Genomic DNA, 15,939 nt, shown 5'->3' on the forward strand with positions numbered 1-15,939 from the left:
TGGAGTTTTCTCAAGCTCATGTCCATTGAGTTGGTGATGTCATTGAACTGTCTCACCCTCTGTCACTCCCTTCTCCTCCTACCCTCAATCTTTCCCAGTGTCAGAGTCTTTTCTAATGAGTTGGCTCTTTGCATCAGGTGGCCAAAGTATTGGAGCTTCAGCTTCAGCATCAGTCCTTCCAATGAATATTCAGAGTTGATTTCCTTTAGGATTGACTGGTTTCATCTCCTTGCTGTCCAAGAGACTCTCAAGAGTCTTCTCCAGCACCACGATTCTAGAGCATCAATTCTTCGCCGTACATCCGTTACCCAACTCAAGTTCTTATGCCTGATGCACAGTTAGGCCAAACAAACCCAAATTTGAGCATTTGGAGCAGAGAAAGGCTTATTGCAGGGCCAGGCAAGGAGAATTAGTGCCTCATGTTCAAAATAACCCGAGCTCCCTGAAGAGTTTCTTAGTAAAGCATTTTTAAAAGCCAGGTGAGAAAGGTAGGATCGCAGGATATGTGATCAGCTTGAGAACAATTCTCTGATAGATAAAATTCCCCTAGGTCTGGGGGCTCGTGGTCATCAAGTAGTTAATTTTCTCCACTTAGCATCTGTAAAACAATTCAGAAAGTGTGCATCTGATCCTGTTATCTTGGCACTTAAGAGAGGAACTACAACAGAGGACATGTGGGGAGGGGCCCGTCCCAGGGAGACCCCATACGGTCCTGCTTGGTTCCATGTCTCTGCCATAGAACTAAACCTTTCCTCTCGCCTTCCATCACCAGCACCACCGCCAGGTGGCCAGGAGTGACCTGATTTAAGCCATCTGAGCATCCTTCAAGGCAGCCCTAGCAGCAGTGAGCTGATGACTGAGGTCCTAGGACAGATGGTGGCTCTTGTGCAGCAACTGTCTCAAGCCTGGTCCTGCATCAGTGCGCAGGTTCCTTCCAGTCTCCCGGGGCTCCTGGACCTTCAGGAGGGCCTGACCTGCACAGAGCACCATAGGGCTATTACAATCCCCTTCAGCCCTCCTGGATCACAATCTCTGTTAGCCTGCATGCGGATCATTCATGCTTCAGGTGTGAGTCTTCAAGCCCACTAATTTCAGAAATGTATCATATATGAAAATTGCCAGGGCTGGGGCTCTCTAGGCCCAAACTTTGTCTTGGGAAGAGGAAACATCAGATGAGTAAAAGCATATGAGAGCGCTGACACATTGGATGCTGTACATTTTGTGGCAGAAATTAGTCATTAAGTGCCTTCTGCACACTCAGGTGCTATACTTGTGTGACCTACGTCTGCAATGGCAGACAAATGATGCATTCATCGGGTCCGTGGGATCTGCTTTCTCTTTTCTCTTTGGCCCATCTGTGTTTCCTCTGCCCTTTATCACACTGCAGTTCTGAGCCCTCAGCTTGTTCAAGGCAAGGCTCTCAGACTTGTTCTTCACCAACACAATTGGCCTTGACATCTGTGACATTTTAACAAAGTTAGAGTTTCTCTAACATTTTGCTTGTGATGGCAACGTTGCTCCAGTTTCTGGCAAAGATGCAAATGTTTACTAGTGGTGTTTTGAGTCCATTGTTACGGTGAGGACTCACTGTCAAATAGGTCACAATGATAAAAGAAAACTACTACTAAAGAAAAGCATATTGTCTCTGAATCAGCAAATATATATACCATTTCATGTAATTTTGTGGGCTTCCCTGGTGGCTCAGTGGCAAATAAGCCGGCTGCCAGTGCCGGAGACACAAGAGATGTGGGTTCGATCCCTGGGTTGGGAAGATCCCCTGCAGAAGGAAACAGCAACCCACTCTGAAATTCTTGCCTAGGGAATCCCATGGACAGAGGAGCCTGATAGGCTACAGCCAGTGCGTGGGGTCCAAAAAAACTGGACTTGACTTAGAGACTGAAACAACAATAATAGCATGGAATTTGGAGCACAGTCCCAGAACAGGTGGTGAGAATATTTTTTTCCTTGAAATTGCGTCCAAATAAAATAGGCTTGACTTTTGTTTGTTTTATTCTTTTAAAGATATCCATTTATTTATTTGGCTGTTCTGGGTCTTAGTTATAGTGTGGAAGATCTTTAGTTGGGGCATGTGGAATCTGGCTCCCTGACCAGGGATCTAACCCAGGCCTCTTGCATTGGGAGAGCTCAGAGTCTTAGCTACTGGATCACCAGAAAAATCCCCAATAGGCCTTGGTACTAGGGATCTGACATATTATTTTTTGAGCAAGAGTGGTAAAAAGCATGAATTCTAGAAGTTGTAGCCTTTAATTCCTTGTCCCTCTTTTCTCCTACTTCTATCTCTTGTGCCAGTAGCTGTGCCCGCCCACCCGTGAGCCACTAAAACCTGATCACAGTGGATAAAAGGAGTGTAAACAAGGCTCAGTTTAAAATGCCTCATTTCAGCGCTGTGCACAGTGCTTAAATATGCAAAGGTATTTTGCACAAATGTCTCCACAGGGAAACACCGTGAACTTTCAGTTCTATCAAGAACATGCTAATAAAAAAAGAAAGTATAGTATACTATTCAAATATTTAATAATTTTGCTATTGCATGTTTCATAGTACCACCACATAGAAATTCTGATGTCCACCAAAATAGCCCTTAATAAGAGAGTAAACATTTTTTAATGCCCATTTATAAGAAGAGGATTTTTGTACATACCCTCAGCTCATGTCACAACTTAAAATATCAGCAGGTCCTTTTACTGTTCATCATTGGATATTTTTAACTGCTTAGAATCAAGGAATGGTGATAAAGTTAAAACTCTGAATCTACGATGGATAACTTTTACATTTGGATATAATGACTGCTTCCTAGTTTTTTTACACTTGTAAGTCCTTGGCAATATTATTAAAACCTTCAGAAGTAGGAAGAACTGACAGCAGGAACTCAAGGCGTATCATACTTAAATATATTCCTGGAAAATACCAGCATGAGATAATATTCACTGTGATGTTGGCATTTGATAAATCAGATGCAATGAACCTAATTATGCAAAACAGTTATTTTGAATCTATCACTCATTGGAACGCTGTCTAAACCAGAATTTATTTAATTACTAGCAAAAGGAAAAGTAAGAACTTGCCAACTTTATTCCCTTCCCTTGCCTCAAAACATTCAGTGATTGTTATCAAGACAGAATTCACAGAAGCCCCAACCTTGCCCCAGTCCTTTGGAATCGCTCTGTTTTCTGTTGATTTAAATGTAAAGCAGCCTATGTGAAACACACCAGCAAAACATTTGTTTGTTGGCAGTTTCAAAACTTTTGAATGGCTTTATCCTCAAATAGACTAGACGAGAATATTAAAATCTTTGGGGTTAGCCGATCCTGAAGAAGCAGCCAATCACTGCACATTGAAGATGTTGGCTTTAAAGTGGCCAGCAGCGAAGGCAGTGGGCTGGCAGGACAGAGAGAGAGCGCTGCCCACAGACACCACTAAAATCAAGGGATTGCAACTCCCCCTTACATTAAGCTGAAATGGAGGGTATGGAGGGTTCCCAGTTGGGACTGTTCAAAGGCAGCTGACTGTTAAATCCAAGCATACCAGGCAGATTATTAGCTTTGGAGATTGATCTGAAGTGCCTTTTGCTAAAATCATCTGTAGCCTCACTTGGGTTTGTGTGGTCCTGTCCTCACCATCGCTGGGTAGCCATCTCCCTTTGTGCCCCTTCAGTGTCCCTAGATGTCCTCCACTCCATTTGTGCCTGCGGGCATGATTCCTCTGGCATGTCTACTGCTGGGATTCTGCCCATCCTTCCGATGAAATATTCGCTCTCATCAACATCTTCTTGTGTGTCAGCTCAAGCTCTTAGCCCACCTAAGTCTCTACTCCTCGTGTGCAGATCCCCTGGTCCACAGCACTGCTTCAAAGCCACACCTCTTCCCATACAATGCAAAAAACACTAAAACACACAAACAAAAATCTAATGATGTAAACAAGGATTTACAATAATGTGTAGCCTCAATTTAGAAATGAAACCAGTTTGTGGCAACCATTTGAACCATTTCAGAGGAAGGTAGAATAGATGCAGATCTTTCCATTTGGAGGATAAGAATAAAGGAAATATCAATTAAAACCCTTTTTTTGTTTCTTTAAAATCTGCTTCTCTCAGGGATTTAGGCTGTTGTAAGGCTGAACATTTTGGTTCACTCATTGTCCAGGGAAAAACCACTGATGAAGATGAATTCTGGTCCACTTTTTGGGAACCAGCATCAAGATGGCTTGCCTCTGTGGCTTATTCACCTGCTCATACTTGAAATAAGAACGGCCACTGTAAAATTTCAGGTGCAAGAACTGTGGACTAATAAGAGCTTTTTAGGGGTGACTTCGGTCTGCCTGGTTTCTTAAGTGAGGAAACCTGCTCCGGTCGTTAGGCTGAGAAAAATGTGTTCCGCTGGCCCTGTTCAATGTGGATTTATCTCATCATCATCACCCATATTCAGAGATCAAACTCGGGAGCAAAGCAAGGCAGCTGGGTGATGCCAATAAGCTGACAAGCTTGACCTCTTGCTACCGTTGCGCGCCGTTCATTGGATTTTCTGCAGATTTCAACATTTCTGTCCCTCTCCCCCAATTCAAACATGTCTTGGATAAAACAAGTTCTGTCTGAACGTCAGTCAGGGCTGACTGTCTCCTTGTTCCCTCCTTCCAGCTGGGTCCCGGGCCTCGTACAGCAGCCAGCACGGCCACCTGGGCCCCGAGCTGCGGGCCCTGCAGTCCCCGGAGCACCACATCGACCCCATCTATGAAGACCGCGTCTATCAGAAGCCCCCCATGAGGAGTCTCAGCCAGAGCCAGGGGGACCCTCTGCCGCCAGCACATACGGGCACGTACCGCACGAGCACAGGTGTGTACTCGGGAATCCCAGGGGGCTGTCCACAAGGGGAAGGGGAGGGCGGCTGTCCAGAGGGGTGGTCTGTCTCAGAGGGGGGCTGTCCACACCAGGGGGACCTCTCTGCAGAGGGATGGTCTGTCCACAGTAGGGTGGCCTGTCTGCGGGGGTGGCCTGTCACAGAGGGGGGCTGTCCACACCAGGGGGACCAATCCATGGAGTAGTGGTCTGTCCACAGTAGGGTGACCTGTCTGCAGGGGGTGGCCTGTCACAAAGCGGGGCTGTCCACACCAGGGGGACCTCTCCATGGAGGGGTGGTCTGTCCACAGTAGGGTGACCTGTCTGCGGGGGGTGGCCTGTCACAGAGGGGGGCTGTCCACACCAGGGGGACCTCTCCATGGAGAGGTGGTCTGTCCACAGTAGGGTGACCTGTCTGCAGGGGGTGGCCTGTCACAAAGCGGGGCTGTCCACACCAGGGGGACCTCTCCACAGAGGGATGGTCTATCCACAGTAGGGTGGCCTGTCTGCGGGGGGTGGCCTGTCACAGAGGGGGGCTGTCCACACCAGGGGGACCTCTCCATGGAGGGGTGGTCTGTCCACAGTAGGGTGGCCGGTCTGCAGGGGGTAGCCTGTCACAGAGGGGGGCTGTCCACACCAGGGGGACCTCTCCACGGAGGGGTGGTCTGTCCACAGTAGGGTGACTTGTCTGCAGGGGGTGGCCTGTCACAGAGGGGGGCCTATCCATACCAAGGGGACCTCTCCACGGAGGGGTGGTCTGTCTGTAGTGGTGTGGTTCTCCCACAGAGGGGTGAGTCCGCTTGGAAGCTTAAATAACACTCCCTCATGAAAGGGGTGTACGTGTGTGTGTGTGTGTGTTGGTGTCCTCTCTTCTCAGAAGCATTATGAAATGACCTGCTTTTCTCATTAACGTTTCTGATGATGATCAGAAAAACAAATATAACTCCAGTTGAGCTCCCTGAGTAGATTGTAAATCAAAGAAGTCTGGAGCGGGGGGTGGGGGTGGGGATGGGGGGGATTAGCGCAATTTGTCACACAGGCAAATCAAAAGTAGTAGTACTAATTTTTTTTGTAAATCATTATTAATGTATTTAATGAGAGTAATTGCTTTAAGAACACATAGGACATATAAAGGCATATGTGCTTACCTAAGGCTGGTTAAGTGTCTTTTTAATGGTATAGTATGCCTGTTTGGGGGATTCCCTGCTGGTTCAGATGGTGAAGAATCTGCCTGTAATTCAGGAGACCTGGATTTGATCCCTGGGTTGGGAAGATCCCTTGGAGAAGGGAATGGCTACCCACTCCAGTATTCTTGCCTGGATAACCCATGGACAGAGAAGCCTGGAGGGCTACAGTCCATGGAATTGCAGTTGGAGACCATTGAGTGACTAACACTTTTCTACCTCTTTGGCAACCTTGGGAGGAAAAAAACATATTTACTAAAAATGTAGCACATTTGGTAAGGCCAACTGAGAATTTACTTCATACATACTATTAGGCTGAATCATAGGAAATTATAATTTCGTGGTTGGTCACTGGCACTTGTATATATGGTTCAGCTCTAGCTCTCCTGGATTAAATATATATTTTGAATTGAAAAAAAACACAGGCCACGTGAAGAAGGACAAGTGTCTTCCAGAACATGAAGCTGTTTGCAAAATAACTAGTTAAAGGTCACGATTAAATTTGTTGGCGAACACTTAGCTTAACTATAAAATCAATATAATTAAGAAGATACAGAGAATTGCACTTGGTCTAAAGCCTCCCATGGCTGAATAAACTTAGAGAATATTATGGTGCTGGTTTGCAGACACTAGAGCTGCCTGCATTTCTAATCATACATGTTATCCCAGTCAGGGGCCAGGATATGGGGATACTGAAGCTGTGGTCCAGGACTTGGCACCAGGCTCTGCATCTTCAGACAGTTGTAACTTCCAGTTCCCAAGAAGTAGATCATAGCAATTCTGTTCAACTGAATTATGACACTAAATTATATATTTTGAAATCCAGGCAAGCTAAGTTGCTTTTATAGCTGATTATTGATATTTGCATTTCAATATTTCACTCTATCATAGGAAGAAAGGCACAAAATACTCCTTTATTTTACTCTTGATATTGTAAGTACCATCCAGTGTTAATAATACATATCTTGGTTTAGATAGAAAGAATACCCGTTTATTCTTCTGTCAGAGTTTCTCTTACCTTCAGCCTGCTTAATTTGCTTCCATCTGAGGCTGGACTATTTTTGCATTTAGTCGTTGCATATTATTAGCTAAGGTAATTTTATTTCCACGCAATCCCTTATAAAAGATGAAGATAACCATCTCGGTGACATTCAATATCTAATTTGAAGAAAAACTGACAACAAAAGGGATTATGTTGGTTCCTTGTTCCATATTCATATGCTCTTAGAATTAGCTCTTGCTGATAAACTTCTGGGGGCTTAATGAAAAATCAGCTGCAAGAGGAAAAAATATTTTATTCATCAATGCCAAGTTAGAGACAAGGGAAAGATTTTCACACTTTTAAAGAAGCAGTGACAACAACAAAACTAGTGTTTTCTCTAAGCCGGGGGTTGGCAAACTGTGGCTCATGGTCTAAATCCATCTGGTCACCTGTTTTAGTAGTGCTTGTGGGTTAAAAATGATCATCACCTTTTAAAATAATTTGCAATCAAAAGATGAATAATATTTTGTGATATGTAAGAGTCATATGAAATCCAAATTTCTGAGTCCATAAATAGCCACACTCAGTTGTTTTCAGATCATCTGTAGTTGCTGTCACCCTGTAGTGGCCCAGGTGAATAGTTGTGACAGAGACCATATGGTTGGTCAAGCTGAGGATACTCACTTTCCGGCCTTTTACAGGAAGAGTTTGGTGCCTCCTGGCCTCAGTCGTCAGTGGAGAACCAGGCTGAATGAGTGAACTAGTGCTTTTTCTCGTGTCTCTCCTCTGAGGGAAGGCAGCAGTGTTCTGAGTGCTTCAGAGGGGACAGGCTGTTTGCTTGGGCTTTTCCCTGTAACAGTAATCTCTTGCCCCGGCCGAGATCTGCTGAGGTGTGACATCCACATGTTCAAGATGCCATTCCTGCCCACCTCTTTGAAACTGAGGTGCTTTTGAGGGACTGTGCTGTTTTACATAAGGCTATAGAAATTGCCAGAAGTGGTGGTCTCTTGAGAATAGGTGGGGGGAAGTCACTGCTCCAGCTCCTGGGGATAAAGCCACAAGCCTTCTCTCTTTCCCACCAGCTCAGATTACTCCTTCTTCCTACACTGAATTCATCATAAGCCCTTCCCCTTCCCTGGCTCACCGTGCAACTCCAGGGACTGTCTCTATCAGAACTTCCACGGTTGAGAAAATGCCTTTAATACAGATCTACGTCTCTCCCTTGGGCTTCCCAGGTGGCCGTAGTAGTAAAGAATCTGCCTCCCAATGCAAGAGATGTAAGAGACATGGGTTCCATCCCTGTGTTAGGAAGATCTCCTGGAGGAGGGCATGGCTACCCACTCCAGTATTCTTGCCTGGAGAATTCCATGGATAGAGGAGCCTGGTGGGCTACAGTCCATGGGGTCCCAAAGAGTCAGACACAACTGAAGCAAGCAGCACGCACAAATCTCCTGCTTATAAATTACCTATGTATTATACAAAATTATTAAATTTGGCTAGTAAATTCAGGATTAAACTTTAATAAAGAAACACCTTAAGATTGCTTTCCCATATCCAGAGGGTCATTTTTCACATCCCTTGTGTTATATGCACCCCACCGTTTGTGCCTCCACTGATGCAGACCTTTAGGAAGCTTCCAGAGCCAGAGCAAATACCTTAATTCCTTATGAGAAGAGGACATGGTCTTAGGAGGCCTGTTAGACGTGAAGTGTTCAGGGGCTGCAGAGTTTAGGCTCAGGTTGGTCGCCAAGGTGTCTCTCCAGTCTTACCTCTCTCCCATTAAGTAAGGCCACTGGCTGGGGGTCCTTCAGTTCCATCTGTAGATCATTTCTAGAGATACTTTGAGGAGAGTGGGGCAGGGGAATTGAAGGCCAGTTGCCCCTCTTCAAGGAGTCACCACTCAGGAATGAAGTCAAGGGTACTGTCCTAAACAATTCTGTAATCACTAGCTTGTGCCATAGCATTAAGCAGGTGAGACAGGATGATGAAAGCACAGAGCCTGTTGCCACTCTCAGGGATGGTTCTAAATGCTTTGAATATATTTACTAATCTTCAGAACCACCCTGTGGAGGAGGTGCTATTATGATGATCGCTTTGTAGATCAGAATACTGAGACATAGAGACATTGAGTGATCTGCCCGAGGTCACACAGGTTGTATGGAACTAGTCTTTAAACCTTCTCACCCAGGCCGTCTTGCCCTGGACCCTGGCTCTTAGCAGTCATTTTGGTTGATCTTGCATTTGTAAAAATCATCCCTCAAAAACTAAAAAGTTTATATAAGTATATACCCACTTTCATCTAGAGAGCCTCATGGTCTCCTATAGTTTCATCAGTCAGTATCCATTGAAGACAAACCACGTGCTTGATGGGCTCCAGACCCAAAGAAGCTTAAACTGACTCCAAGTCCTCACGCGTGTTCAGTTTAGTTTCAGTAAAGGGCATACAGTATGAAAAAATGAGCTGGTAACAGGAGGTAATATGTTGAAGGCTAAATAAATATTCCAGACAAAACTGAAGACAAAGTATTAATAGCAGCACAAAATAACACATACTGTCATTCCTTTCCTGGATAACATGTAATTCAGGATGTGCTGTGACTCTTGACCCCTCCCAGGATGTCGTCCCGCCGGTTTCTGGGCAGGGAGTGGGGCGGTGGGGCGGTGTCCACCCTTGGTCCCTCGGTGCTGCAGCTCTGCCCCCTCCTACCGTTATCTTCCGTGGCTTTTCTTCTGTCCCTGTCCTGCTCAAACCTGTGCTGGCTGTACCTGGACCTCCCTTACTCCAGACACCACTAGGGCCATCCTGAGTTACCGACTGTGCTAGAACTGAGAGATACCCCGAGATGACTATACAGAGAAGAGCAGGAAACAGCTGTAGTCCTTGAATATGAGGCAGGTTAAAGCTTCCTGAATTTCCCCACCAAAGGTGATTTCTCACTTAGCTTTTTCTCCTATAGCCAACCTACACCGTCTTTTTGCATCCCTCCCTCTTGGCTTCCATAGTTAGCCTCTCACCCCTGTTACTTTATTACTAAGACAAATTTCAATCCCAGACATCAACTCAGACAAGGAGCACAGTTTACCTTTGGGTGGTCAGAAAGGCCCTCAAGGCTTTCCTTAACTAAAGAATGGTTGTTGTTGTTCAGTCAACTCGGTGGTGTTCGGTTCTTTATGACCCCATGGACTGCAGCATGCCAGGCTTCCCTGTCCTTCACTGTCTCCTGGAGCTTGTTCAAACTCATGTCCATTGAGCTGGTGATGCCATCCAACCATCTTGTTCTCTGTTGTCCCCTTCTCCTCCTGCCCTCAATCTTTCCCAGTATCAGGTCTTTTTCCAATAGTTGGCTCTTTGCATCAAGTGGCCAAAGTATTGGAGCTTCAGCTTTAGCATCAGTCCTTCCAGTGTATATTCAGGGTTGATTTCCTTTATCATTGACTGGTTTGATCTCCTTGCAGTCCAAGTGACTCTCAAGAATCTTATCCAGTACTACAGTTCAAAATCATCAGTTCTTCGGCCTTCAGCCTTTTCTTTGTACAGCTCTCACATCTGCACATGATTCCTTGAAAAACCATAGTTTTGAGTATTCAGAACTTTGTAGGCAAAGTAATGTCTCTGCTTTTTTAATTTGCTGTCTAGGTTTGTCATTGCTTTTCTTCCAAGGAGCAAGCATCTTTTAATTTCATGGCTGCAGTCACTGTCCACAAGAAAATAAAGTCTGTCACTATTTCCATTGTTTCCCCATCTATTTGCCATGAAGTGATGGGACTGGATGCCATGATCTTTGTTTTTTGAATGTTGAGTTTTAAGCCAGCTTTTTCACTCTTTCATCTTCATCAAGAGGTTCTTTAATTCCTCTTCTCTTTCTATATAAAGGTGGTGTCATCTGCTTATCTGAGGTTGTTGATATTGCTCCCCACAATCTTGATTCCAGCTTGTGCTTCATCCAGCCTGGTATTTCTCTTGATGTACTCTGCATAGAAGTTAAATAAGCAGGGTGACAATATACAGCCTTGACGTACTCCTTTCCCGATTTGGAACCAATCTGTTGTTCCATGTCCGGTTCTAACTATTGATCTTGACTTGCATACAGGTTTCTCGGGAGGCAGAGAAAGGTGGTCTGGTATTCCCATCTCTATAATAATTTTTCATAGTTTATTGTAATCTAAACAGTCAAAGGCTTTAGCATAGTCAATGAAACAGAAGTAGATGTTTTTCTGAAATTCTCTAGCTTTCTCTATGATCCAATGGATGTTGGCAATTTTATCTCCAAAATGTTACCTAACCATGATGTTAGAGACTTATGTACATGCATTTGTATACATTTGTCTACATGGTGGAGGATCAGGATTGGCAGATCTCACTTCTTGCCTGTTTTCTGCTGCAGGCTGATGGATGGTGATGCATACAGGCCTTCACAACCCACACAAAAAGTCAATTGGATTTTATTCAGCTAAGGTGGCACTCTGTGGGCCATGCCTAGGCCAGGGAGTATGGCCTGAAGAGTATCTCCTGCCCCTACCCTAGACCTAACTCTGACACTTCATGCTCAGACACCCCAGCCAGTGCTGGACAGTGTCAACAACAGCAACAGAAAGCACAGCGTGAGAGTTGTGAGTCAGTTTTATTTGGGGAAAATGAGGACTATAGCCTGGGAGACAGCATCTCAGAGAGCTCTGAGAAACTTCTCCAAAGAGGTTTGGGGGAAAGTATATGTGTGATTTTAGTGAAAGGGGAATACATGCAATTAAGCACACATTTTGCAGAAGGTTGCTGCTATTTGTGAAGAACAGATGTCAGCATTTATGATTTTAGTGCTTTTCTAGATGCAAGGAGATTGGGCTCATAAAATCTTTTCCTGAAAATAACTAACTGAAGATTTGTTCTGCCAGTTTTGCCCCAAAGTGCCTCATTCCAGATCTCCACCCTGAACTCCTTTCAGGGATGTTGAAGGTCAGCAGTTGCAGCACCTTGTGATTTAATCCTTGTAGAGGCACATGGCGAGTGCCAGTTTTTGGTTGGCAACAAGACCTGCAGACCTTTGCACGCTACCCAGTCCCAGCAGAAGGGAGCAGGCTCTGTGATGGCCCGCAGACCTTTGCACGCTACCCAGTCCCAGCAGAAGGGAGCAGGCTCTGCGATGGCCCGCAGCCTCCCTGGGCTCGGATGTGGTCTTTGTAGGGAGGCAGATACAGTAGAGAAGGGCCCGCATCAGGATGGGACTGAGACAAGAAGCAGCAAAGGGACCCCAAAAAGGGTCACTGCCTGAATCAGCAGTGATTCCCACTCATCGGGGCCCCCACAGGGGACCCTCTCCCCAGATGCGTCCCTCTTCTCTCCCTTCACAGGGAGGCCGGATCCTGTGGCTGCAGCAGAGAGACCAGGCCAGTGAGTGAAGAGTGGGATGGTGGAGCGAATACCCCCACCTGCTCCTCTAAGACCATCCACCCAGTGTCTGAGGCCTCACTTCTTGCACAGTGAAAATCTGGAGAGATACTCTTTTAACTAGGGCGTCTGTTTAAATAAAACATACCTTTTGTCTGGGATAAGGGCTTGTCCAAATCAGACCATGAATAATAAGGAGCACAGCCAAACAAAGACTATGTGATACTCATGGATTTGTGTGTGGTAAAGTCTATTAAACTGAAACTAAATAACACAGATTTTTATTTCAAACTCAAGCGTATCAGTGACTGTCAACTTAGGAGTCGTTTGATTAACACAAATACTTGACTCTGACAACCCCCCATAACATCTTTCTAAACTGGCAAAAATGGCCAACATCTGCTGAGATGACAGTTCTGTGAATTTCCTTTCAGATAAATGTGACCCTGAGTAGAGAAAACAAGCTTTCTATGGTAAACGTGTCAGCTTGTAATAAAGAATGAATTATCATAGGTACACAGCAAGGAGAGAATCTGCTAAATATCCTGATGAGATTGACAGATATTACAATATAAAAAGGAAGAAGAATGTGATGAAAACATTTGCCTGTATGGCGAAAGCATTTTTAAAAAATTTTAATTTTCTGCGATAATAGCTGTAACTTCATAAAGTTATGGAGGGATTACATATCTACTTCACTTTCATAAAATTTTACTACTATTCTTCAGTAAAATATAAATAACATTTTCAATTAAAATCATCATTTGAGTCCACAAAAGGTAGAATATTAACAGTTCATTACTTATTAAATGCTGTTACTTAAAATTGTAAAAATGACTGCTTCCCATTAGAACAAGTCAGATTTGATCCTCTATAACCTCTTACTTTAAATTTTTACCTCTTTTAAGTCTAAAAAGTCAGGGGCAAATTATTACCCAGTTGGAAATTTTTAATGAGTCTAATGAAAAATATCTTAAAATCAAGGAGAGCTTCCAGATTCTTAGCTGTATCAATTCACCAAAATGGTAGAAATACAAAGTCTAATTACAGCTGAAGGAGAGCAGAGCGTTTGCTGGTAGATAAGTTGATAAAATTAAAAAACCACAGCAACAGCATTAAGAAGCCTGGCAGACTGCAGTCCATGGGGTCGCAAAAAGTCAGACACAACTGAGCAACTGAACAACAGCAACAAGCACCAACATCAGTAATCCACATCAACACTAATAATGGTCCCATCACTACTAAAAACCCTGCATTAGACGCCTCTGCCCCACAGACCTAGTGATGTATGAAGTTAAAAAGAACTGTGTTAAATTTACCCTTGGATATTTTTCCATTGACCCTGATGCCAGGAAGGATTCAAGGCAAAAGGAGAAGGGGGCGACAGAGGATGAGATGGTTAGATGGCATCGCTGACTCAATGGACGTGAGTTTGAGCAAACTCTGGGAGATAGTGAAGGACAGGGGAGCCTGGTGTGCTGCAATTCATGGGGTTGCAAAGAGTCGGACATGATTTAGTGACTGAACACAACATCTTTCTGTTGAGTTTAGTTTGGATCAACCTGTGCAGAGTGCAGAAAATTGGAAAGATTATTTGTAGTTTGGTTCTAGATGATAATACTATTGGGAATATAGTAGATTAAGTAGTTTCCTCATTTCTGAAATGATAAAGTCATTATTATTTAAGTAATAACTTTACAAGTATATAGGCTGGCACTTCCCTGGCGGTCAGTGGTTAAGACTGCACCTTCCAATGCAGGAGGTATGGGTTCGATCCCTGGTCAGGGAGCTGAGACTCCACATGCCTCATGGCCAAAGAACCAAAATATAAAACAGAAGCAATATGGTAACAAATTCAATAAAGACTTTAAAAACATACCTCATCAAAAAAAAAAATCTAAAAAGAAAAAAATACGTAGGCCATGTTCTTGGACCCACTGTCACCTTAGCCATCTTTATTTTCTAAACTTGCAGAAGGAATATTATTTAATTAGCTTGTTGTTTGCTTCCTTTGTATTTTATACCACGTGTAAAAGTATTTTATGTTTTCATATTTCTCTCTATATAAATATACATAAAAGCAAAGATAAATAATACAAAACCATAAATAAATGTTTTTTCCTTTTTTCTGTTGAACTCTACTTTATATTCCATCCCCCAAGTTTCTTCAAGTACCACAGCCTTGTATTTTACTCTGATCTTTTTTTTCCTCTTTCAGTAAAGAATGCATGTAACCATCTCATCAAAATAGGATGTTTGATTTTTATTGAAAAGGATCTCTCTTCCCTTCTTTCAAACAAACACAACACATAAAACATCTGTTTGTTTTTTATTTCTTTTCTCTCTATACACTAAACCTTTGTTTGTGTAGCTCTACAGAAAACGGATAATTTCCTGAACAGCATGAAAAGGTGAAGTATCAAGTCAACTGCTGAAGAGGCTACTTTAAAAATCTCCCCAAAGAGACCAGTAGTGTGGTTCATTGAGTTGTAAGCGCTTACTGAGGGGAGAAGGGGCTGTTTGCAGAGCAGGTGAGATGAGAGAGGAGTGTTTACAGAGCTGATAAAGCACCCTTTACCTCAAATGTTTGCCATAAGAAGGTTCAATTGAGCAGAGTAATCCTCTAAGGTGGGTGATTTAGCCAACGGAGCTCTAACTCAAATGAGAGAAAACACACACCAGGACAGAAATTTAGTGAAATTTTGTATTAAAGAAAAAAAGTTTGTTAATTGTGTGATCAGTATCAGCTTATCTGTATTAATAGAGTCACAGTCTTCATCAGCCACACCACAGTCTCAACAAGCATGGCTGCTGCTGCTGCTGCTAAGTCGCTTCAGTCGTGTCCGACTCTGTGCGACCCCATAGACGGCAGCCCACCAGGCTCCGCCGTCCCTGGGATTCTCCAGGCAAGAATAGTGGAGTGGGTTGCCATTTCCTTCTCCAGTGCATGAAAGGAAAAGTGAAAGTGAAGTCGCTCAGTCATGTCCGACTCTTAGCGACCCCATGGACTGTAGCCTACCAGGCTCCTCCGTCCATGGGATTTTCCAGGCAAGAGTACTGGAGTGGGGTGCCATTGCCTTCTCCAAACAAGCATGGCACAAAGGGAGAATTCAGTCTTGAAATCATTCTTTTACATCATGCTTAAAAAAGCATAAGGTGTTATATCATCGTATTACTGACAGTTTGAGATCTGTTAGTTTCTCATGCATTTTCTTCTATATATGATCATATATGTTCAGTCACTCAGTTGTGTCCAACCCTTTGAAACCTCATGGACTGTAGCTCACCCACCAGGCTCCTCTGTCCATGGGATTTCCCAGACAAGAATACTGGAGTGGGTTGCCATTTCTTCCTCCAGGGGATCTTCCCGACCCAGGAAACAAACCAGTGTCTCTTGCATCTCCTGCATTGACAGACGGATTCTTTACCCCTGAACCACCTGGGAAGACCCACATGATCATATAATCTACCCTTTAAAATAGTCTGTTTTTCTCCCTGTTTGTATTGCTATTTTGCATTATTTTTCCTTGCATTGATC

General features: G+C 43.9%; 1 protein-coding gene across 3 annotated transcripts in view; it reads left to right on the plus strand.

Moving 5' to 3' along the window:
- The window catches only part of CTNND2 (catenin delta 2), a 1,052,534-nt gene that overhangs the window by 632,801 nt on the left and 403,794 nt on the right, over positions 1-15,939 (plus strand). For all 3 annotated transcript variants that reach the window (XM_081517461.1, XM_081517462.1, XM_081517463.1), the window contains one exon: positions 4,655-4,849. In XM_081517461.1, coding sequence (XP_081373587.1) covers positions 4,655-4,849 — 195 coding nt within the window. The remainder of the gene's footprint in view (positions 1-4,654; positions 4,850-15,939) is intronic.

Source organism: Giraffa tippelskirchi, chromosome 8 (genome assembly GCF_054371585.1).
Source record: "Giraffa tippelskirchi isolate mGirTip1 chromosome 8, T2T-mGirTip1v1.2.pri, whole genome shotgun sequence".
In the NCBI taxonomy this organism is placed as follows: domain Eukaryota; kingdom Metazoa; phylum Chordata; class Mammalia; order Artiodactyla; family Giraffidae; genus Giraffa; species Giraffa tippelskirchi.